This window comes from Oncorhynchus masou, chromosome 25 (genome assembly GCF_036934945.1).
Source record: "Oncorhynchus masou masou isolate Uvic2021 chromosome 25, UVic_Omas_1.1, whole genome shotgun sequence".
Taxonomy (NCBI): Eukaryota; Metazoa; Chordata; class Actinopteri; order Salmoniformes; family Salmonidae; genus Oncorhynchus; species Oncorhynchus masou.
This window is the reverse complement of record NC_088236.1, coordinates 25185083-25209443: the sequence shown is the minus strand read 5'-3', so window position 1 is coordinate 25209443 and position 24361 is coordinate 25185083. Positions and strand designations below refer to the sequence as shown.

General features: G+C 45.0%; 2 protein-coding genes across 3 annotated transcripts; both read left to right on the top strand.

The window, feature by feature from the left end:
* The first annotated feature begins 259 nt into the window (after positions 1 to 259).
* LOC135513954 (platelet glycoprotein Ib beta chain-like) lies at positions 260 to 7922 on the top strand. The gene is given in 3 exon segments (XM_064936997.1): positions 260 to 404; positions 7030 to 7652; positions 7654 to 7922. Coding segments are annotated over 3 exon segments (720 nt in total). The 5' UTR covers positions 260 to 352; the 3' UTR covers positions 7699 to 7922.
* Positions 7923 to 8027: 105 nt separating this feature from the next.
* Positions 8028 to 21613, top strand: dhx37 (DEAH (Asp-Glu-Ala-His) box polypeptide 37). Of its 2 annotated transcripts, XM_064936996.1 has the most exons (26): positions 8028 to 8810; positions 9050 to 9184; positions 9418 to 9587; positions 9719 to 9831; positions 9990 to 10350; positions 10487 to 10635; positions 10777 to 10869; positions 10959 to 11055; positions 11310 to 11423; positions 11665 to 11980; positions 12074 to 12150; positions 12241 to 12367; positions 12458 to 12534; positions 14302 to 14534; positions 14652 to 14763; positions 14871 to 14977; positions 15147 to 15335; positions 15526 to 15650; positions 19387 to 19503; positions 19644 to 19816; positions 19935 to 20049; positions 20136 to 20273; positions 20564 to 20658; positions 20820 to 20893; positions 20974 to 21071; positions 21152 to 21613. In XM_064936996.1, exons 2-26 carry the CDS (start codon positions 9076 to 9078, stop codon positions 21226 to 21228), a joined length of 3456 nt encoding a protein of 1151 aa, XP_064793068.1. In that variant the 5' UTR covers positions 8028 to 8810; positions 9050 to 9075; the 3' UTR covers positions 21229 to 21613. The 2 variants fall into 2 exon arrangements, with proteins under 2 accessions (XP_064793068.1, XP_064793067.1); XM_064936995.1 differs by having other exon boundaries at positions 8028 to 9184.
* The last annotated feature ends 2748 nt before the right edge of the window (positions 21614 to 24361 follow it).

Here is a 24361-nt window from a genome sequence, read left to right as displayed (position 1 = left end):
TTAGCTGCTAAGCTAGTGTATTGTGGTCTGTTACATACAGTATGGTAAAATACTGTTGATCTGTGGATAGTTTGTAGAGATGTATCAATAGGGGCCAGTAGTGTTAGTATTAACTGTATCCATACACCCCCCTGAAGCTTAAATAAGGCTTCCCTGACAGGAGCCTCTATGGCAGAGATAAGGAGTAAAATGCTGCTGACATTAAATAAAGATATTCTCCCTGTGTCCAATCAGTAGTGTGTGTCAACCATATGTGAGTGTCAGGGTGCTTTATCAGTGCAGGCCAGCTTGGACTTTTATACACTCTCATGCCTCTGAGTGATGAGTTGCAAACCACTCCTGCTATGAACACATGCAACAACTACGACCACACACTCCTGCTACGACCACACACAACAGGGAAGGTAAGGCACCCTCTCCTGACCATAACAAGACCATAACACCTTTCACTATGACTGTAACCTAATTAACTGTTTAGGCTTTTTCTGTGTATGATATCACAAGCATGATAAATATGTGTACGCAACCAATCAAATTTGATTTGATTGGAGAATGGTCTAAGATGTCAGAAAAACCTGTCAAAGATAAATTCCAGTGGTAGTTATAAAAATGTCTGACAACTGTCTCCTCTTTAGAAAACAACTACTATGGAGTATAACTGAATTGTTATTAAGATCAAAGGTTAGATATAATTTTCAAATCCTCATATATACTCCATGACCAAAAGTATGTGGACACCTGCTCGTCGAACATCTCATTCCAAAATGATCTGCATTAATATGGAGTTGGTCCCCCGTTGCTTCTATAACAGCCTCCACTCTTCTGGGAAGGCTTTCCACTAGATGTGCGGGGACTTGCTTCCGTTCAGCCACAAGAGCATTAGTGAGGTCGGCACTAATGTTGGGCGACTAGGCCTGGCTTGCAGTTGGCATTCCAATTTTTATTATTATTTATTTTACCTTTATTTAACCAGGTAGGCTAGTTGAGAACAAGTTCTCATTTACAACTGCGACCTGGCCAAGATAAAGCACAGCAGTTCAACACATACAACAACACAGAGTTACACATGGAATAAACAAACATACAGTCAATAATACAGTAGAAAAAGTCTATATACAGTGTGTTAATTAAACACTGGAGTGATTGATGTGCAGAAGATGAATGTGCAAGTAGAGATACTGGGGTGCAAAGGGGCAAGATAAATAAATACATTCAGTAAGGGGATGAGGTAGTTGGATGGGCTATTTACAGATGGGCTATGTACAGGTGCAGTGATCTGTGAGCTGCTCTGACAGCTGGTGCTTAAAGCTAGGGAGGGAAATATTAGTCTCCAGCTTCAGTGATTTTTGCAGGTCGTTCCAGTCATTGGCAGCAGAGAACTGGAAGGAAAGGCGACCAAAGTTGGAATTGAGATATACCTGCTGGAGCGCATGGTACGGGTGGGTGCTGCTATGGTGACCAGTGAGGTTAGATAAGGCTGGACATTACCTAGCAATGACTTGTAGATGACCTGGAGCCAGTTGGTTTGGCAATGAGTATGAAGCGAGGGCCATCCAACGAGAGCGTACAGGTCGCAGTGGTGGGTAGTATATGGGGCTTTGGTGACAAAATGAATGGCACTGTGATAGACTGCGTCCAATTTATTGAGTAGAGTGTTGGAGGCTATTTTGTAAATGACATCGCCGAAGTCGAGGATCGGAAGGATGTTCAGTTTTACAAGGGTATGTTTGGCAGCATGAGTGAAGGATGCTTTGTTGCGAAATAGGAAGCCGATTCTAGATTTAATTTTGGATTGTAGATGCTTAATGTGAGTCTGGAAGGAGATTTTATAGTCTAACCAGACACCTAGGTATTGGTAGTTGTCCACATATTCTAAGTCAGAACCGTCCAGATTAGTGATGCTGGACAGGCGGATAGGTGCAGGCAGCGATCGGTTGAAGAGCTTGCATTTAGTTTTACTTGCATTTAAGAGCAGTTGGAGGCCACGGAAGGAGAGTTGTATGGCATTGAAGCTCGTCTGGAGGTTAGTTAACACAGTGTCCAAAGAAAGGCCAGAAGTATACAGAATGGTGTCGTCTGCGTAGAGGTGGATCAGAGAATCACCAGCAACAAGAGCGACATCATTGATGTATACAGAGAAGCGAGTCGGCCCGAGAATTGAACCCTGTGGCACCCCAATAGGTCCCCAGAGGTCCAGACAACAGGCCATCTGATTTGACACACTGAACTCTATCGGAGAAGTAGGAGGTGAAAGCCTTGGCCAGGTCGATGAACACAGCTGCACAGTAATGTATCTTATCGATGGCGGTTATGATATCGTTTAGGACCTTGAGCGTGGCTGAAGTGCACCCATGACCAGCTTTGAAACCAGATTGCATAGTGGAGAAGGTACGGTGAGATTCGAAATGGTGAGTAATCTGTTTGTTAACTTGGCTTTCGTAGACATTATAAAGGCAGGGTAGCATAGATATAGGCCTGTAGCAATTTGGGTCTAGAGTGTCTCCCCCTTTGAAGAGGAGGATGATCAAGGCAGCTTTCCAATCTTTGGGAATCTCAGACGATACGAAAGAGGTTGAACAGGCTAGTAATAGGGGTTGCAACAATTTCGGCAGATTATTTTAGAAACAGAGGTTCCAGATTGTCGAGCCCGGCTGATTTGTAGGGGTCCAGAGTTTGCAGCTCTTTCAGAACATCAGCTATCTGGATTTGGGTGGAGGAGATATGGGGAGGCTTGGGCGAGTTGTTGTGGGGGGTGCAGGGCAGTTGACCGGGGTAGGGGTAGCCAGGTGGAAAGCATGGCCAGCCATAGAAAAATGCTGATTGAAATTGTCAATTGGATTTATCGGTGGTGACAGTGTTTCCTAGTCTCAGTGCAGTGGGCAGCTGGGAGGAGGTGCTCTCATTCTCCATGGACATTATAGTGTCCCAGAACTTTTTTGAGTTTGTGCTACACGATGCAAATTTCTGTTTGAAAAAGCTAGCCTTAGCTTTTCTCACTGCCTGTGTATATTGGTTCCTAACTTCCCTGAAAAGTTGCATATCACGGGGGCTATTTGATGCTCATGCAGTACACCACAGAATGTTTTTGTGCTGGTCAATGGCAGTCAGGTCTGGAGTGAACCAAGGGATATATCTGTTCCTGGATGGGGCCTGCTTATTTAAGATGGTGAGGAAGGCACTTTTAAAGAATAACCAGGCATCCTCTACTGAAGGGATGAGGTCAATATCCTTCCTGGATACCCGGGCCAGTTCGATTAAAAAGGCCTGCTCGCTGAAGTGTTTCAGGGAGCGTTTGACAGTGATGAGTGGGGGTCGTTTGACCGCAGACCCAATGAGCAATGAGGCAGTGATCACTGAGATCTTGGTTGAAAACAGCAGAGGTGTATTTGGAGTGCAAGTTGGCTAGGATGATATCTATGAAGGTGCCCGTGTTTATGGATTTGGGGTTCTACCTGGTAGGTTCATTGACAATTTGTGTGAGATTGACGGTATCAAGCTTAGATTGTAGGATGGCCGGGGTGTTAAGCATGTCCCAGTTTAGGTCTGCTAGCAGCACTAAACATCCGAGTTGGCAGAGTGTGATAAAGCAGTGAATAAAACAAACTTAGGGAGGGGGCTTCTAATGTTAACATTCATGAAACCAAGGTTTTTACGGTTACAGAAGTCAACAAATGAGAACACCTGGGGAATAGGAGTGGAGCAAGGCACTGCAGGTCCTGGATTAACCTCAACATCACCAGAGGAACAGAAGAGGAGTAGGATAAGGGTACGGCTAAAGGCTATAAGAACTGGTTGTCTAGTACATTCGGAACAGAGTAAAAGGAGCAGGTTTCTGGGCGCGATAGAATAGATTCAAGGCATAATGTACAGACAAAGGTATGGTAGGATGTAAATACATTGGAGGTAAACCTAGGCATTCAGTGATGATGAGAGAGATATTGTCTCTAGACACATTTAAACCAGGTGATGTCACTGTATGTGTGGGAAGTGGAACAAAGTGGTTGGCTAAGGCATATTGAGCAGGGCTAGAGCCTCTACAGTGAAATAAGATAATAATCACTAACCAGAACAGCAATGGACAAGGCATATTGACATTAGGGAGAGGCATGTGTAGCCAAGTGATCATAGGGGTCCAGTGAGTAGATTAGGCTAGCTGGAGACAAGGCGATTCAGAGAGCTAGTAGGCCGGGGCTAGCAAGCTAGCAGGAACATCGCGATGGAGGAAGTCTGTTATAGCCTCCTCGTGCGGTTACTTCGTGTATACCAGTCGTGGTGTATTACTAGGGTTTCATCCCTAAGGTGTTCAATGGGGTTGAGGTCAGGGCTCTGTGCAGGCCAGTTAAATTCTTCCACACCGATCTCGATAAACCATTTCTGTATGGACCTCGCTTTGTGCACAGGGGCATTGTCATGCTGAAACAGGAAAGGGCCTTCCCCAAACTGTTGCCACAAAGTTGGGAGCACAGAATCGTCTGGAATGTCATTTCTATTGTGTAGCATTAATATTTGCCTTCACTGGAACTAAAGGGCCTAGCCCGAACCATGAAAAACAGCCCCAGACCATTATTCCTCCTCCACCAAACGTTAAAGTTGGCACTATGCATTTGGACAGGTAGCTCCTCCTGGCACCCGTCAAACCCAGATTCGTCCATCGGGCTGCCAGATCGTTTCCATTACTCCAGAGTCCGATGGCAGCGAGCTTTACACCACTCCAGCATTGCATATATCCATAATAAAAATATTGTTGCATGATTTCGCATGGATCAGGAAAGTTGATATCTCGTTCGCTGACAGCATTCTCTGCACAGCAGCAAGATCGAATTTCAAAAGTGAAAGATTATTTCTTGATGTCTGACAGGCAGACAGCAATGTTTATACAAACCATCACTGTTGGAAATCAAATGCTAGCCCATAAGTAAGAGGAAATGAAATGCTAGCCCATAAGCAAGAGGAAATGAAATGCTAGCCCAGAAGCAAGAGGAAATGAAATGCAAGCCCATAAGCAAGAGATAATTAAATGCAAGCCCATAAGCAAGAGGAAATGAAATGCTAGCCCAGAAGCAAGAGGAAATGAAATGCCAGCCCAGAAGCAAGAGGAAATGAAATGCTAGCCCAGAAGCAAGAGGAAATGAAATGCTAGCCCAGAAGCAAGAGGAAATGAAATGCCAGCCCAGAAGCAAGAGGAAATGAAATGCCAACCCAGAAGCAAGAGGAAATCAAATGCTAGCCCAGAAGCAAGAGGAAATCAAATGCTAGCCCAGAAGCAAGAGGAATTAATGGATTAATAAATGTCTTAGCGTTTATAACATTGGGCGCGAGTCAGAGATAGAATGTTGGTCCAAATTGTCCGTTAGCTCGGGGCTTTGGAGTACAAGTGTGTGAATCCTTCAGTGGTGGAAAAAGTACCCAATCATCATAATTACTGAAGTATATTTAAAACCAAATACGTCTAGTCTTTTACTGGGTGACTTTCACTTTTACTCAAGTATTAAAAGTAAATGTAATTGCTAAAATATACTTAAGTATCAAAAGTAAAAGTATTAATAATTTCAAATTCCTTATATTAAGCAAACCAGAAAACACAATTTGTGTGTTTTATAAACTTACAGATAGCCAGGGGTACACTCCAACACTCAAGACATAATTTACTAACAAAGCATGTGTTTAGTGAGTCCGCCAGATCAGAGGCAGTAGGGATGACCAGGGATGTTCTCTTGATAAGTGTGTGAATTGGACCATTTTCCTGTCCTGTTAAGCATTCAAAATGTAAGGAGCGCTTTTGGATATCAGGGGAAATATACACTGTATGGAGTAAAAAGTACATTTCTCTGAGGGAATGTATTGAAGTTAAAGTAAAAGTAGTCAAAAATATAAATAGTAAAGTAAAGTACAGATACCTCCAAAAACAACGTACGTGGTACTATAAAGTATTTTTACTTAAGTACTTTACACCAGCGGAATCCTTAGCCCAGGGCTAATGCTTAGTCCAGGTTAACAAATGTTTGTGTGAACACTGGCTAAGCTAGCCGGGTCATTCCTACAATGCGGTGCCTTTTGTGGACCTCATAACTCCAGAAAAAAAGGCACGTGTTTTTGGGGTGGTGCACAGGGTGGAACCTAACAGGCTGGACATTTGAAGCCCAAATTAGCCATAGTAATTGAACAACGAACAAAAGGGATATCAGTCACACATAAAAATATCAAATAAAATAATAATAAATACAATAATTATGAAAAAATACTTTTATCAGAGAGAATTTAGCTAGGACTATAAAATAATGAAGTAAGATTGTAGTTAAAGGCTTATATTTCTTGTGGAAGTTGATGAATAACACCCAGGAACATAGCGAAAACGCTATCCATTGAAAAAAGTGTTCAAGATCCATATTTTTGTGTTCTTGAGGTAAAGGACATCTGACCTTATATTTAAAGCATTTTGGAATCCACATTTAAAAAATAATAATATTTGTACCCCTTTTTCTCTCCAATTTCGTGGTATCCAATTGTTAAGTAGCTACTGTCTTGTCTCATCGCTACAACTCCCGTACAGGCTCGGGAGAGACAAAGGTTGAAAGTCATGCGTCCTCCGATACACAACCCAACCAAGCCCTACTGCTTAGCGCGCATCCAGAGTCTCTGGTGGCACAGCTGGCGCTGCAGTACAGCGTCCTTAACCACTGCGCCACCCGGGAGGCCTGGAATCTACATTTAACACTAAACAAGAAGTGATATTTCCTGTGGACAGAAAAAGGTACCACAGTGTAGGAATGACCCCGCACAGGGCCAGTCTAGCCTGGTGCTAAGAACAATGCAGTGTGAAAAGGCCTTTTGGGTTGCTATCTCCCTTGCTTGGAATGATACATATTCTATTTTAATGACTAATTTCACACTCACACTAAAATGATATCTGCATCCCTCACATTGGCAGAGACATCCACAGACATGAGTTTGTATTGTTTCTCCTCCACCCTTCCAGTATGACATATCTCTCTCTCTCTCTCCATCCTTTCACCCTCCCTCCCTCTCCAGAGTTGGCAGTGATGATGAGGGGGTTCCTGCCATGTGTGACCCAACTCCTGGGTCTGCTCCTCCTCTTGCTGACCCCAGGGAGGGTTGAAGGGTCATCAGGCTGTCCCTTGTCCTGTTCCTGTCATGGTGGTCAGGTAGACTGCAGCAGCCGCACCCTCACCACCTCCTCTTTACCCTCCCACTTCCCTCCTGCCAGCATCGAGCTCCGTCTCCACGACAACCAGCTGACCATGCTCCCCAACGGCCTGCTGGACTCCCTTTCCTCCCTCCGCTCTGTCTCTCTCCATGGCAACCCCTGGGCGTGTGATTGCGGCGTGCTCTACCTGCGTTCCTGGCTGCTCAAACAGCCTGTCGACTACGTGGGACACAGCAATGTCACCTGCAGTTCCCCTCCCGGCCTGCGGGGAAGGCTGGTGGTCTACCTGGCTGAGGAGGAGGTTTTGGAGTCCTGTCACTACTGGTACTGTGACCTGGCACTGGCCTCCCAGGTCTTTCTGTTTGTGTTTGTGGCGGTGCAGGTGGGGCTGCTGGGTGCCATGGTCGTGTTCCTGAGGAGGTTTGAAAGGCTGTCCCGTGAGGCACGAAGGACCACAGAGGAGAGCTTTGCTGGGGGGGTAGGGGCTTATGAGTAATAGTGAGTATGAGCCCCTGAAGGCCAGCAGCATCTGAAGAGGGGAGGGAGGGGCCAGGTAGGCAAGGAGGGAGAAGAGGGAGAGGAAACAGCAAAAGGCAGAGTAGAGAGAGAACCTTAAAGGGGTCAAGCTGGTGAGCTTGAAAGGGGACTCACAGGACAAGAAACATGGGCAAATACAAGTGGTTATGCATTTATTTTCTGAGGATTCTTTCAATATGTTTCATTGCTTGCATCACTCAATAAAGCTGTTAAAATAATACATCAAGCTTTGAATACATTGCAGATAGAGATAACATTTAATTTACAATAATACTGTATTGTGTTATCATTTCTTAAATTGGTGTATTTTTAAAGGTTTGGGATGTACATTACCAGTCAAAAGTTTAGACACACCTACTCCTCAAGGGTTATTCTTTAGTTGTACTATTTTATACCTTGTAGAATAATAGTGAAGACATGGAAACTATGAAATAACATATTTGGAATCATGTAGTAAGCAAAAAAATGTTAAACACATACAAATGTATTTTATATTTGATATTCTTCAAAGGAGCCACCCTTTGCCTTAATGGCAGCTTTCTTCACGTTTGGCATTATCTCAACCAGCTTCAGTTTTTTTATTCGACGGCTCGCCATTAAAGCTAGTTAAAAGAGTAAAATTATGCTTTTTCAGCATGAATGGAGGATGCTTTGTGAAGGACCCAGTCCACGGACGACACAGAGTTGGTACTGTCTTGGTATTACTACAAGGCACATCAACCCTAGACGACAGTGGAGATCTGGCGCCCGCTATCGTCTGCCTAGGCTACTTTAGACCGAGGCTATTCCATACACTTCCACACAGAACAGTTTAGCACATCATCATACACATGTGTCATATTAGCTATTGTACGTCTGTTTCATCGAATAAAAATACGCTATTCACTGGAACGTTCAAAGATATTGTAATACATAAATACATAACCATAGCGTTCTGAAAAAGAGGGCGGAACTTTCATACCGATCATGTATCAGTATCGGAACATAATGTGTGACGGACCCAGGCTTAATGTTGTATACACGTGAGATTCTGGAAAAGTTTCAACAGCGAGCTGGACGGCATTTTGTCTTTAACGTTTATGCGCCATACATTACCATCATTTCCACGGTGAGTGTTGTTGTTCGTGTTTTGTATTAGCTAGCCAATGGAGTTAACGTTAGCGTTTCACAATAATAGTTTTGCCAGCATCAGTAACGTTAGCTACCGTAGCTGTTTAGGCTCTTTCTACCAGCGGCTACATTTGTTTTCAAAACCGCTTAACAACGCATTAGTACCGATATATTTAAATGGGAACTTGTAGCACTCACCTCCCTGTCAATGCGATGCTCTCCTTGTGCGATCCACAGAGCTCCTGTCTGTTACGTGCCGTAAGATGGGGCGACTGAGGAAGAGGCACAACTGGAAGGGACGGGAGCAGAACGAGACACATCCACCTCCAGAGGCCAAGGAGGAGGGGAAGACTGTTGTAGTGGAACTCAAAGGTATAACACTCAAGCGCCTGTGGCCCGATGGCTCTCAAAATATGTAGGTACACACGAGGGTGGTGAAGGGGAGAGATACATGGTAACTAAGTATGAACATTTTTGCACTCTACTGTTAAGTCCCTCTGGATAAGAGCGTCTGCTACTAAAATGTACGACTACTGTTCGTGAGGTTGGTGTTGTAATGGGTGTAATTCTTGTGTACTCATGATACTCTGTTCCCTGTCCCACAGACGGGGCCAACCTAAAGGGGGTGGACGAGAGCAATGCCCTGGTCCTCCCAGCCACCAAACCCAAGAAGAAGAGGGGCATTGAGAAGGCCCTTACTAAGAAACAGCCCCTTACCAAGAAACAGAGGAAACATCTACAAAAAGTCCTGGAGGTCAAAGAGAAGAAAGCTAAGGTAACATTCTCAATCTGCCTTCTCTGAGTCAGGCCAGTTTCAGTCAAGTATAATTATGAAGTGTGTCATTTGAAATAGTTCTGCACAAAAACATGAAACTACACTATTCATCATCTTCCTCCTTTGACCAGAGAGTAGACATCCTGGCCAAACTGGCCGAAGTGCAGCTGCCTGACTCTGAACTGAAGCTGCTCTACACCACCTCCAAATTGGGTACAGGAGACAAGCAGTACCAGACCAAACAGTAAGGCAGTGGGACTGTCACACCATTGTAGCAGCATTTTGTTTAGTTATGCTTTCCATAAGCTCAGGTTGACTGATGAACAATGATATTCAGTTGGAGTGATTAGTGTCCTGGGCAACTGAAGGCTTGTGTGTGATCCTCTGTGGTAACTTTCTCAGGACTCCTGATGAGGTAGATGACGGAGCCTCAGGGCCCAGGATCAGCAGCCTGAGTGGAGCCAACAGGAAGAGGAAACGAAGAGAACGAGAGGAAGAGAAGGCAGAAGAGGAGAGTAGTGATTTGGACTCATCTGATGAAGAGATGGATGATAGCAGGATGAGGAATAGAAGGGTGGAGGCCACCAATGTCTCAGAATCTAAAGAGCCAGCCTCCTCCTGTCAGGAGAAAGAGGTGGAAGAGATGGAAAAGAAAGAAGAGAAAAAGGAGACGAGCGAGGAGTCAGGCCCTGCTCGGGCCTCCAGTAAAAAACCATCCGAGCCAGCAATCTTCATCTCCGTGGACAGACTGCCAGAGATACAGGTGTGTGTTTCTTGTGGTGTGTGTTTGTTTCTCATGCACGTTCTCTTTTTTTTTCTCAAGCCGTGTGCATTTGTCTTTATTTCTCCTGCTGTGTGCGCGCATGTGTTTTTGTGTGTTTGTCCTGCAATGTGTGTAGGATTCCCGTCTGAGGCTGCCAGTGCTGGCTGAGGAGCAAGTAATCATGGAGGCGGTGAGAGAGAACAGTTTTGTGGTTCTGTGTGGAGAGACGGGAAGTGGTAAAACCACCCAGGTACCCCAGTTCTTGTACGAGGCTGGATATGCCAGGTAACACACACCCTGCTCTGATTTTTCTCTGCTTCACTCTATCTTATTCACCACTTATCTTGTTGTATGTTTATTTGAAGCCTTTTTTCAATCCACTAATACCATCATATCTCTACCCCTCTCCCTCCTGTTTCTCTCCAGTGGCACTGGAATCATTGGTGTGACAGAGCCTAGGAGAGTGGCAGCTGTCAGTATGTCCCACAGAGTGGCCAAAGAGATGAACCTGTCTACACGGTAAACACACACACACGCAATGGTTAGTGTTTGGATTTTGTTTCCAGTTGTGTCTGAGGCTCTCTGTGTGTTTGGTTGTCTGCTGTTAGGGTGGTGTCGTACCAGATCCGTTATGAGGGGAATGTGACCAGTGACACCAAGATCAAGTTCATGACAGACGGAGTCCTGCTGAAGGAGATTCAGAAGGTAATCCTCCCACCCCCTCTCATTATTCTCTATCCTTCCCTTCACTTGTTCCATCCTTCCCCCTCCCTATCTGCCCCCCCCTGTTTTTCCATATTTATTTTATGACTCCATTCTCAGTCTATTTGCCTCAGTCACCCAAATGGCACCCTAGTCCCTTTGTTGCACTACTTTTGACCAGAGCCCGTAGTGCGCTACTGTATAGGGAATGTGGTGCTATTTGAAATGCAATCTAAGTTTGTCGCTCTCTGCCGTAGGACTTCCTGCTCCAGAGGTACAGTGTGATCATCATAGATGAGGCCCATGAGAGGAGTGTGTACACAGACATCCTGATTGGCCTGCTGTCACGCATTGTACCACTCAGAAACAAGGTCAGACAGATGGGGTTCATTTTTTTTTTGTTATTAAAAAAAAAGAACATCAACAAGTGACTGGGGGTTCCTGACACCTTGGGCCTGTTACTTAATATATGCAGAACTGTTATGTAAAGATTTATAAACTATTTACTCAATCGAAAATGTGTTTAATAATGATTTTTTTAGCAGACTTCTCTACCCAACTTGCTGTTGTCCTTATTTTCCCCCACCCTGTTGTTTCCTGTGTGTCATACAGAAAGGCCTCCCCATGAAGCTGATAGTGATGTCAGCTACTCTGCGTGTGGAGGACTTCACAGAAAACAGGAAGCTGTTTCCTACTCCTCCTCCCGTCATCAAGGTGGAGGCCCGTCAGTTCCCTGTAAGCGTCCACTTTAACAAACGGACTCCTCTGGAGGACTACACTGGTGAGGTGTTCCACAAGACCTGTAAGATCCACCGCATGCTGCCCCCTGGGGGTATCCTGGTGTTCCTGACGGGTCAGGCTGAGGTCCACTCTGTCTGCAGGAGACTGCGGAGGGCCTTCCCTTTCAGGAGGGGCAATACAGCTACTCGTATGTTTAAAAAATAAAATATTATTATATATATTTTTTATACACACACAGTCTTTACACCGTGTAAAATGTATGACTGTGTGTTCTGATAAGGTGAGGGAGAGGAGGCAGCAACCGACTCCTCAGATGAGATGAAGAAGTTTAAGAAAGCCAAACATAAGAGAACTGTGGTATGTACTACTTAGTTATTCTGTCACTGTGTTGAGAAGTGTGTGAGTGAATGTTTTAATGCTGTTTGTGTGGTTTCTGTGTGTGAGTAGTCCCTGCCCCGTATTGACCTGGATAACTACTCAGCGTTGCCGGTGGATGAGGGGGATGAGGACCGTCTGGCGGGGATAGATGATGAGGGGTCAGACCTGGAACTGGGAGACGACGCTGCAGACACAGGTAAGAGAAAAGGACAGCTAGGTGTATGCGTTTCCCTACAGCTCTCAGGTGTGTATCCTTGATTCATATGTTCTCTTTCCGTGTCTGTAGAGGAGAAGGCGGACCCGTCCCTCCCTCTTTATGTCCTCCCCCTCTACTCTCTCCTGGCTCCAGAGCAGCAGGCCAAGGTAAGACGGGTCCCTTGCCACAAGAAATCTACAGTAGATTAAGTGATATCGTTGCATTAATGCATGGATCTTTTATCTGTGTCTGTCCGTGCGAGCTTGTCCTTGTGTGCATGCTTATTGTGCATGTACAGTTTAAGTCGGAAGTTTATACACCTTAGCCAGATACATTTAAACTCAGTTTTTCACAATTCCTGACATTTATTCCTAGTAAAAAGTCCATGTCTTTGGTCAGTTAGGATCACCACTTTATTTTAAGAATGTGAGATGTCAGAATAATAAGGGTTTTCAGCTCTTATTTATTTCCTCACATTCCCAGTGGCTCAGAAGTTTACATACACTCAATTAGTTTTTGGTAGCATTGCCTTTAAAATGTTTAACTTGGGTCAAACGTTTAGAGTAGCCTTCTACAAGCTTCCCACAATAAGTTGGGTGAATTGTGGCCCATTCCTCCTGACAGAGCTGGTGTAACTGAGTCAGGTTGGTAGGCCTCCTTGCTCGCACACCCTTTTTCAGTTCTGCCCACAAACTTTCTGTAGGATTGAGGTCAGGGCTTTGTGATGGCCACTCCAATACCTTGACTTTGTTGTCCTTAAGCCATTTTGCCACAACATTGGAAGAATGCTTGGGGTCATTGTCCATTTGGAAGACCCATTTGCGACCAAGCTTTAACTTCCTAACTGATGTCTTGAGATGTTGCTTCAATATATCCACATAATTTTTCTACCTCATGGTGCCATCTATTTTGTGAAGTGCACCAGTATCACCTGCAGCAAAACACCCCCACAACATGATGCTGCCACCCCTGTGCTTCACGGTTGGAATGGTGTTCTTCTGCTTGCAAGCCTCCCCCTTTTCCACCAAACATAACAGTTATTATGGCCAAACAGTTCTATTTTTGTTTCATCAGACCAGAGGACATTTCTCCAAAAAATACGACCTTTGCCCACATGTGCAGTTAAAAACTGTAGTCTGGCTTTTTTAATTATTGTTTTGGAGCAGTGGCTTCTTCCTTGCTGAGCGGCCTTTAAGGTTGTCGATTTAGGACTCATTTTACTGTGGATATAGATACTTTTGTACCTGTTTCCTCCAGCATCTTCACAAGGTCCTTTGCTGTTGTTCTGGGATTGATTTTCACTTTTCGCACCAACGTACGTTCTCTAGGATACAGGACGCGTCTCCTTCCTGAGCGGTATGACGGCTGCATGGCCCTATGGTGTTTATACTTGCGTACTATTGATTGTATAGATGAACGTGGTACCTCCAGGCGTTTCGAAATTGCTCCCAAGGATGAACCAGACTTGTGGAGGTCTACAATGTTTTTTTCTGAGGTCTTGGCTTATTTCTTTTGATTTTCCCATGATGTCAAGCAAAGAGGCATTGAGTTTGAAGGTAGGCCTTGAAATACATGCACAGGTACATCTCCAATTGACTCTAATTATGTCAATTAGCCTATCAGACGCTTCTAAAGCCATGACATCATTTTCTGGAATTTTCCCAGCTCTTTAAAGGCACAGTCAACTTAGCGTATGTAAATTTCTGACCCACTGGAATTGTGATACAGTGAAATAATCTGTCTGTAAACAATTGTTGGAAAAAGGACTTGTGTCATGTACAAAGTAGAGGTCCTAACTGACTTGCCAGAACTATAGTTTGTTAACAAGAAATTTGTGGAGTGGTTGAAAAACAAGTTTTAATGACTCCAACCTAAGTGTATATAAACTTCCGGCTTCAACTGTGTCTATGTGTGTTTCTAATCTTTGTGTCCAGGTGTTCCGGCCCCCCCCTCATGGTGCACGTCTGTGTGTCGTGGCTACCAACGTAGCAGAAACCTCTCTAACCATCCCGGGGATAAAGTATGTGGTCGACTGCGGTCGGGTCAAGAAGCGCTTCTACGACCGCGTCACGGGGGTCTCCTCCTTCAAGGTCTCCTGGACCTCACAGGCCTCAGCCAATCAGAGGGCAGGCCGGTCAGGCCGTACCGAACCTGGACACTGCTATAGGTCAGAACTGGAAAGGGGTGTTTAATTGTTAAAGTAAATGCTTTCACACCCCATTTTTTTAACCTCAATCATTTCTAACTGGGATAAAATTGAATGTGCTATGACTGTGTGTGCTAGGCTGTACTCATCAGCGGTGTTTGGAGACTTCAGTCTGTTCTCAGAGGCAGAGATCACCCGCAGGCCAGTTGAGGACCTGGTACTACAGATGAAGGACCTTAACATAGACAAGGTCAGTGAAATAACACATTGATTGATGCTGTAAAGAGGGAGTAAGTCTTTCTGTGAAATTAGTCAGACACTACCTATTTGGCTAATGGTATTTTCCTGTGTGTTCAGGTGGTTAACTTCCCATTCCCCACAACTCCCTCAGCTGAGGCGCTGGTGGCAGCAGAACAGTTACTGGTTTCACTGGGAGCACTAGAGGAGCCGCCACGCACCGGACGGTAAGCGGTTAAACCTGACTCACTCTCTCACCCTTCACTCAACCTACCTCACTGCTCAAAAACTCACTTCTCAGCAGGTATATCTGAGGTCCCCTCTTCAGATCCTCTACCTCACTATCCCCTCCTGCAGCAAACCCACCCACGATAAATCCATCTCTATCTGCCTTAGGGTTAAGGAGATGGAGCGAGCGCGTCTGAGCTGTCCCATCAGCCCCTTGGGCAGGGCAATGGCGTCGTTCCCCGTGTCACCACGCTACGCTAAGATGCTGGCGCTAGGGAAGCAGCAGGACTGTCTGCCCTACGTCATCGCTGTGGTGGCCGCCATGACGGTCCGGGAGATATTTGAGGATCTGGACAGGTGAGGGGCAGAGGGAGAGTAGAGGAAATGTGTGTTTATAGGATTATTCTAAAATACATAGACATTAGAATAGCACGTGTTTCTGATCAAACAGGGTTTTGGGTTTGTTACTTATTGTGAAATGCATATTTAAACAAGATCCTAATGTGTTTGCGTCTCTACATTCTCTCCACCGTCTCTATTAATCCAGACCTGCTGGTAATGAGGATGAGAGCTCCAAGCTGGCCCAGCGTCGAGCCCGGCTGGCCCAGATGAGGAGGCTGTGGGCTGGGCAGGGAGCCTCTCTACTGCTGGGGGACCTCATGGTCCTGCTGGGTAAGGCTGGAGTGTGAGTGTATGAGGGTGTGGTGGTTTTCTTTGTGTTTGTGTTCTGTACACTACCGGTCAAAAGTTTTAGAACACCTACTCATTGAAGGGTTTTTCGTTGTTTTTACTATTTTCTACATTGTCGAATAAAAGTGAAGACATCAACACTATGAAATAACACACATGGAATCATGTAGTAACCAAAAAAAGTGTTAAACAAATCAAAATATATCTTAGATCTGAGATTCTTCAAATAGCCACCCTTTGCCTTGAGTTTTACACACTTTTGGCATTCTCTCAACCAGCTTCATGAGGTAGTCACCTGGAATGCATTCAATTAGCAGGTGTGCCTTGTTAAAAGTAAATTAGTGGAATTTTTTTCCTCTGCGTTTGAGCCAATCAGTTGTGTTGTTTACATTTACATTACATTTAAGTCATTTAGCAGACGCTCTTATCCAGAGCGACTTACAAATTGGTGAATTCACCTTCTGACATCCAGTGGAACAGCCACTTTACAATAGTGCATCTAAATCATTTAAGGGGGGGGGGGTGAGAAGGATTACTTTATCCTATCCTAGGTATTCCTTGAAGAGGTGGGGTTTCAGGTGTCTCCGGAAGGTGGTGATTGACTCCGCTGTCCTGGCGTTGTGAGGGAGTTTGTTCCACCATTGGGGGGCCAGAGCAGCGAACAGTTTTGACTGGGCTGAGCGGGAACTGTACTTCCTCAGTGGTAGGGAGGCGAGCAGGCCAGAGGTGGATGAACGCAGTGCCCTTGTTTGGGTGTAGGGCCTGATCAGAGCCTGGAGGTACTGCGGTGCCGTTCCCCTCACAGCTCCGTAGGCAAGCACCATGGTCTTGTAGCGGATGCGAGCTTCAACTGGAAGCCAGTGGAGAGAGCGGAGGAGCGGGGTGACGTGAGAGAACTTGGGAAGGTTGAACACCAGACGGGCTGCGGCGTTCTGGATGAGTTGTAGGGGTTTAATGGCACAGGCAGGGAGCCCAGCCAACAGCGAGTTGCAGTAATCCAGACGGGAGATGACAAGTGCCTGGATTAGGACCTGCGCCGCTTCCTGTGTGAGGCAGGGTCGTACTCTGCGGATGTTGTAGAGCATGAACCTACAGGAACGGGCCACCGCCATGATGTTAGTTGAGAATGACAGGGTGTTGTCCAGGATCACGCCAAGGTTCTTAGCGCTCTGGGAGGAGGACACAATGGAGTTGTCAACCGTGATGGCGAGATCATGGAACGGGCAGTCCTTCCCCGGGAGGAAGAGCAGCTCCGTCTTGCCGAGGTTCAGCTTGAGGTGGTGATCCGTCATCCACACTGATATGTCTGCCAGACATGCAGAGATGCGATTCGCCACCTGGTCATCAGAAGGGGGAAAGGAGAAGATTAATTGTGTGTCGTCTGCATAGCAATGATAGGAGAGACCATGTGAGGTTATGACAGAGCCAAGTGACTTGGTGTATAGCGAGAATAGGAGAGGGCCTAGAACAGAGCCCTGGGGGACACCAGTGGTGAGAGCGCGTGGCGAGGAGACAGATTCTCGCCACACCACCTGGTAGGAGCGACCGGTCAGGTAGGACGCAATCCAAGCGTGGGCCGCGCCGGAGATGCCCAACTCGGAGAGGGTGGAGAGGAGGATCTGATGGTTCACAGTATCGAAGGCAGCCGATAGGTCTAGAAGGATGAGAGCAGAGGAGAGAGAGTTAGCTTTAGCAGTGCGGAGCGCCTCCGTGATACAGAGAAGAGCAGTCTCAGTTGAATGACTAGTCTTGAAACCTGACTGATTTGGATCAAGAAGGTCATTCTGAGAGAGATAGCGGGAGAGCTGGCCAAGGACGGCACGTTCAAGAGTTTTGGAGAGAAAAGAAAGAAGGGATACTGGTCTGTAGTTGTTGACATCGGAGGGATCGAGTGTAGGTTTTTTCAGAAGGGGTGCAACTCTCGCTCTCTTGAAGACGGAAGGGACGTAGCCAGCGGTCAGGGATGAGTTGATGAGCGAGGTGAGGTAAGGGAGAAGGTCTCCGGATATGGTCTGGAGAAGAGAGGAGGGGATAGGGTCAAGCGGGCAGGTTGTTGGGCGGCCGGCCGTCACAAGAAGCAAGATTTCATCTGGAGAGAGAGGGGAGAAAGAGGTCAGAGCACAGGGTAGAGCAGTGTGAGCAGAACCAGGGGTGTCGTTTGACTTAGCAAACGAGGATCGGATGTCGTCGACCTTCTTTTCAAAATGGTTGACGAAGTCATCTGCAGAGAGGGAGGAGGGGGGGGAGGAGGATTCAGGAGGGAGGAGAAGGTGGCAAAGAGCTTCCTAGGGTTAGAGGCAGATGCTTGGAATTTAGAGTGGTAGAAAGTGGCTTTAGCAGCAGAGACAGAGGAGGAAAATAGAGAGGAGGGAGTGAAAGGATGCCAGGTCCGCAGGGAGGCGAGTTTTCCTCCATTTCCGCTCGGCTGCCCGGAGTACTGTTCTGTGTTGTGACAAGATAGGGGTGGTATACAGAGTCCTATTTGGTAAAAGACCAAGTCCATATTATGGCAAGAACAGCTCAAATAAGCAAAGAGAATTGACAGTCCATCATTACTTTAAGACATGAAGGTCAGTCAATACGGAAAATTTCAAGAACTTTGAAAGTTTCTTCAAGTGCAGTCGCAAACCATCAAACGCCATAATGAAACTGGCTCTCATGAGGACCGCCACAGAAATGGAAGACCCAGAGTTACCTCTGCTGTAGAGGATAAGTTTATTAGAGTTACATTGCAACCCAAATAAATGCTTCACAGAGTTCAAGTAACAGACTCATCTCAACATCAACACTTCAGAGGAGAATCAGGCCTTTATGGTTGAATTGCTGCAAAGAAACCACTACTAAAGGATACCAATAAAAAGAAGAGACTTGCTTGGGCCAAGAAAGACAAGCAATGGACATCAGACTGGTGGTAATTAGTCATTTGGTCTGGAGTCCAAATTTGATATTTTTGGTTCCATCTGCCGTGTCTTTGTGACAAAGTGCGTGTGTGTGAATGGATCATCTCTGCATGTGTATTTCCCACCGGAAAGTATAGAGGAGGTGATATGGTGTGGGGGTGTTTTGATGGTGACACTGTCTGCGATTTATTTAGCGTTTCAAGGCACACTTAACCAGTATGCATTTTGCAGTGATACGCCATCCCATCTGGTTTGGGCTTAGTGGGACAATCATTTTTTTTTCAACAGGACAATGACCCAACACACCTCCAGGCTGTGTAAGTAAGGGCTATTTTACCAAGAAGGAGAGTGATGGAGTGCTACATCAGATGACTTGGCCTCCACAATCGCCTGATCTCTACCCAATTGAGATGGTTTGTGATGAGTTGGACCGCAGAGTGAAGGAAAAGCAGCTGATAAGTGCTCAGTATATGTAGGGACTCCTTCAAGACTGTTGGAAAAGCATTCCAGGTGAAGCTGGTTGAGAAAATACCAAAAGTGTGCAAAGCTGTCATCAAGGCAAATGGTGGCTATGTGAAGAATCTCAAATAAATTTTGATTTGTTTAACACTTTTTTTGTTGTTGTTGGTTACTACATGATTCCATATGTATTTTTTTCATAGTTTTGATGTCTTCACTATTCTTCTACGTTGTAGAAAATAGCAAAAAATGTAAAAAAGAGAAACCGTTGAATGAGTAGGTGTTCTAAAACTTTTGACCGGTGTACTACACTACCGGTGTACTACATGTGTCTGTTAAAGTATGATGGGTTACCTCAGGTGCTGTGGGTGCGTGTGAGTTTGCTGGCTGCACTCTTAAATTCTGTGAGGAGAATGGACTGCGGTATAAAGCCATGCTGGAGATCAGACGACTTAGAGGACAGCTCACCAACGCAGGTACACACACACAAAGAAATCAGTTTATTTGTCACGTGCGCCGAATACAACGGGTGTCGACCTTCGAGTGAAATGCTTACTTACAGGCCCTAACCAACAGTGCAATTCTTAAGTAAAAACTCTGTCCTCTCCTTCAATAGTGAACTCAGTATGTCCAGAGGTGGGTGTGTTTGTGGACTCTAAGATGGCTCCACCTACTGAGAGCCAGGTGGTGTGTTTACGTCAGATAGTGCTGGCGGGACTGGGAGACCACCTCGCCAGACGGGTACAGCAAGAGGAACTTCTAGACCCAAAATGGAGGAATGGATACAAGGTGAGTTCACCTATAATACTGATTGGTGAGGAAAGTTTTTTAAATTTTTTTTATCTTTGTGTTTCTTAGTCCCATTTCTGATCCTGCTTGTTGATAGTGTTGTGTTAACCCTTTTCAGACCCCACTCCTGGATGAGCCAGTCTACATCCACCCCTCCTCAGCCCTGTTTAAAACGCTACCTCAGTTTGTGGTCTATCAGGAGGTCCTGGAGACCACCAAGATGTACATGAGAGGTAGGTGAAACACTTCCACTGATTATAGTACAGTTTAATGTCATCGTTATGCCAACAGCTGTTAACTAGGGAGATTTGTCTCTCAGGTGTGTCAGCGGTAGAACCAGAGTGGGTTCCCCAGCTCCTCACCCAGTACTGCCATTTTGGATCTCCTCTGGAGACCCCGTCGCCATGGCTCTGTGCCTCTACAGGCAGGGTCAAATGTCACTCTACCAGCACCTTTTGTGAGTCTGCTCTACACCATGCCTGTCCTTGTCACGTTCAGTAATACAGTATCTCCCTGGTCTGTGTGGGCTTTAACGTCTCTGATCTCTCTGGCTCTCTCAATTCATCTTTCCTCAATTCCCTGAATCCCCTCTCATCTCCTCAAAACATATTGGAGAGGAAGGTCTGAGGGGAGGGACCTTGGACCTTCTCTAATACAGTAGAAAAGGAGGCGAGGAGAGAGGATGTTAAGAATCACAGAAACACTGATCGAGATTGAGCCTAACGCTCTATTCCCTGTATTCTCCAGTCCGATGTGGCTGGCAGCTTCCTGCTATAGAGATGGATTACCCAGATGGCCTGGAACGATACAAACTGTTTGCCAAGTTTCTTCTGGAAGGACAGGTACTCAAAGCACTGGCTGCATCCCAAAGGGAACCCTTTAACCGATAAGTACTCTATAGTGTCAGGTCAGGCAGTACAGATCTCTATGGGACAAACCTGGTTAGATGGAGTAAAACAGAGGTTGACTGCACTCACTTTTATTTGTGTGTCGTGTGTTTCAGGTCTGCCCTAAATTGAAGCAGCACAGCAGTTATCTTCTCTCAAACCCTTCCATCATGATGAAGACCTGGGCAAAGTAAGCCAAGTGTTCCTTTCACTACACCACATAGGATGGTCTGTCTGTGTTGATGCATAATGTTGTTTTTCCTTTGTCAGACTCCAGCCCAGGACTGAGGCTCTGCTGGGAGCTTTAGTGTCAGAGAGAGTGGACTGCAGAGATGCACTGCTCTCATCCTGGAAGAACCACGACAAATGTACGTATTTGTGTCATTTCAATGAGAGACTGTCAAATAGTTTATCATGATGTTCTCTTCTCATAATTTTCTCCTTCTAGTCCTCTTGACTGCGTACTGCCAGTGGATCCCTGAAGCTAAGCACCAAGACGTGGCCAAGAGCTGGCCTCCCATCTGACACAGAGGACACTGATACCAGCTTTGCAGCCTGCCAAACCAGCCATACCAACACAGTGCCATCAACACAACCCCATTACCCATACCAGGGAGCCAGTTATCCATACCTCAGCCAACCACACAACACACAGGACATTTTGGCTGTTCTGTACAGAACTGTTCAGGGGAAGGGCCATCTTTCACTTGGACCATGTGTCCATCTCTGGTTGTGCTTTGATACATTTTTAAGACTGATCAAATCTCATTCTAATCATCAGTTTCAGACTAGCACAAATAAGCAATGTTGGACAGAATGAAAATCCCAAAATCTTTTTGAAGATGAAGCCTTAATCTTACCACGCAGTTGACACCCAAAATAAATACAAAGGTTTTCTTTTCTGTTTTAATTGAAGTGAATTTATTAGTGTGTTTCCTGAAGATTTCTTGCATAGTCTTACTATCATATTTATTTCCCTCGCTCTACTTCTTAAACGATTGAGTACGAAACTAACTTCGAGGTACAGACCTCCCGAACTTAGATTGCTTGAGAAAATATTTTGGATAGCATTTATACTTTAACTATAACAATATGTAAAATGATCTCCAATGTATTTCAATGGCAAAAAAGGGGCCATAAACAAAGTATCTCTTTCACCATTTTTAAGGCTATCAACTCCAACCCAACATTGAGATGTTCAGACTGACCCTACTTAGATTGCTTGTCAAAAGGTTTTTTGATGCTATTTAGGGCTCTATTCAGTCCGTGTCTGAAGCGCGATTGAAGTAAACGTAATTTCCGTCTCCGCTAATGTGGTAAAATTGCTTAAATTGCAATCATGCTGTAACTTCCGCAATATGGATTGAATAGAGTGTGTGTACTTTTAAACTATAACCATTTTTAAATGAACATGTTTGAATAAGAACCATTAAAAATAGTGGTAGCTATTCAAAATGGTCTTGCTCTTTGGCCAATTAGGCAACAAAACCAACTTTAAAACTTTCAGGCTATCCTAACTTCAAATTTTCGAACATGGATACAGTGCTTCCAGAAAGTATTTAGACCCCTTGACTTTCCCATATTTTATTACAGCATTAATCTAATATGGATTCAATAGATTTATTTCTCAATCTACACACACCACCCCATAATGACAAAGCAAAAACAGGTTTTTAGGTAACATTTTTGGGGAAATATATCACATAAGTATTCAGACCCTATACTCAGTACTTTGTTGAAGCACCTTTGGCTGCAATTACAGCCTTGAGTCTTGGGTATGATGCTACAAGCTTGGCACACCTGTATTTGGGGGGGGGGGGTTCTCTCATTCTTCTCTGCAGAGCCTCTTAAGCTCTGTCAGGTTGGATAGGGAGTGTTGCTGAACAGCTATTTTCAGGTCTGTCCAGAAATGTTGGATTGAGTTCAAGTCCGGGCTTCTGCTAAGCCATACAAGGACATTCATAGACTTGCCCGAAGCCACTCCTGTGTTGTCTTGGTTGTGTGCTTAGGGTCATTGTCCTGTTGGAAGGGGAACTTTTGCCTCAGTCTGAAGTCCTGAGTGCTCTGGAGCAGGTTTTCATCACAGATCTCTGTACTTTGCTCCTTTCATCTTTCCCTCGATCCTGACTAGTCTCCCAGTCCCTGCCAACGAAAAACATCCCCACAGCATGATGCTGCCACCGCCATGCTTCACCGTAGGGATGGTGCCAGGTTTCCTCCAGGCGTGATGCTTGGCATTCAGGGCAAAGAGTTCAATCTTGGTGTCATCAGACCAGAGAATCTTCTCTCATGGTCAGAGTCCTTTAGGTGCCTTTTGGCAAATTCCAAGCGGGCTGTCATGTGCCTTTTACTGAGGAGTGGCTTCTGTCTGGCTACTCTACCATAAAGGCCTGATTGGTAGAGTGTTGCAGAGCGAGCTGTCATTCTGGAAGGTTCTCTTATCCCCACAGAGGAACTCTGGAGCTCTGTCAGAGTGACCATCGGATTCCTGGTCACCTCCCTGACCAAGGCCCTTCTCCCTCGATTGCTCAGTTAGGCTGGGTGGCCAGCCCTAGGAAGAGTTTTAATGGTTCCAAACTTCTTCCATTTAAGAATGATGGAGGCCACATTTTGTTTTTCTACACTTTCCCAATCTGTCGTGCTGCTGACTGCAGTTAAGCTTCCTTGACTTTATGCTGCAAATGTAACGTTTTGGGTGTCCTGACCAAATTCATGTGGTCACAGATACCTTACAAAAAAGGTAGGGACGTGGATCATGTTGTTTATAAATCTCACTCATTAAAGCAGGTCAGGAAGCGGTATATCTGTTCTATGTGCTCTATTTCTAAACTTCCCTTAAGTTTCATTTTTGCATATTTTGCTTTCTGTTTTGTACACTAGCTTCAAACAACTGAAAATACAATATTTTTGGTTATGGAAAATACATCACATAGTGGTTTAGATGGTACAATGATTCTCTACACTATACTTGCTTGTTTAGTCACAAACTGAAGTTAGGCAAACTTAGAATTTTAGCATCCAGGAAATGGCAGAGCGATTTCTGCATAGTGCATCTTTTTAAAACATTTTTGCCAACACCGAGCTAACCTTTGTTTAAACAGCTGCTATTAGCAAAATGTGTCAAAGGGAATTTCAATCTAATAGGCTGTTGTAGTTTACACTTCCTCTTGTAATTGTAATGTGGGGAGGTGACAAACGATCTACCGAATGTATTAATTTTAAAATGTTGATTACTTCTCCTTGCTATTCACCTGATGACAAGGCATTTGGGGAAAAAACAAACAATTTCTAACATCTGATTAGGGTCCCTGAGTCGACTGGGTGTGGTTTCCTGGGCAGGAAACGGTTTAAGACCCCTGCTCTAACACCTTTTTATAAACGCATATTTACGTAAATTGGCATACAACTACATGGATTCAATGCCAAACATAAGAACACAGTGGTAGACATTTTTAATAGCTTCTGCTCTTTAACTATTTCAGCTAGAAACCTTAAAACAACATGAACATTTTCTAAACTTTATAAATTACAACTATTTTCATATAATACCCACTAACTATAACTCTTGAACTGTCCAAGCTAGAGACGGTAAGCCAACTCACATGCTCAGGCTATCCTATTTTATTTATTTAATCTTTATTTAACTAGGCAAGTCAGT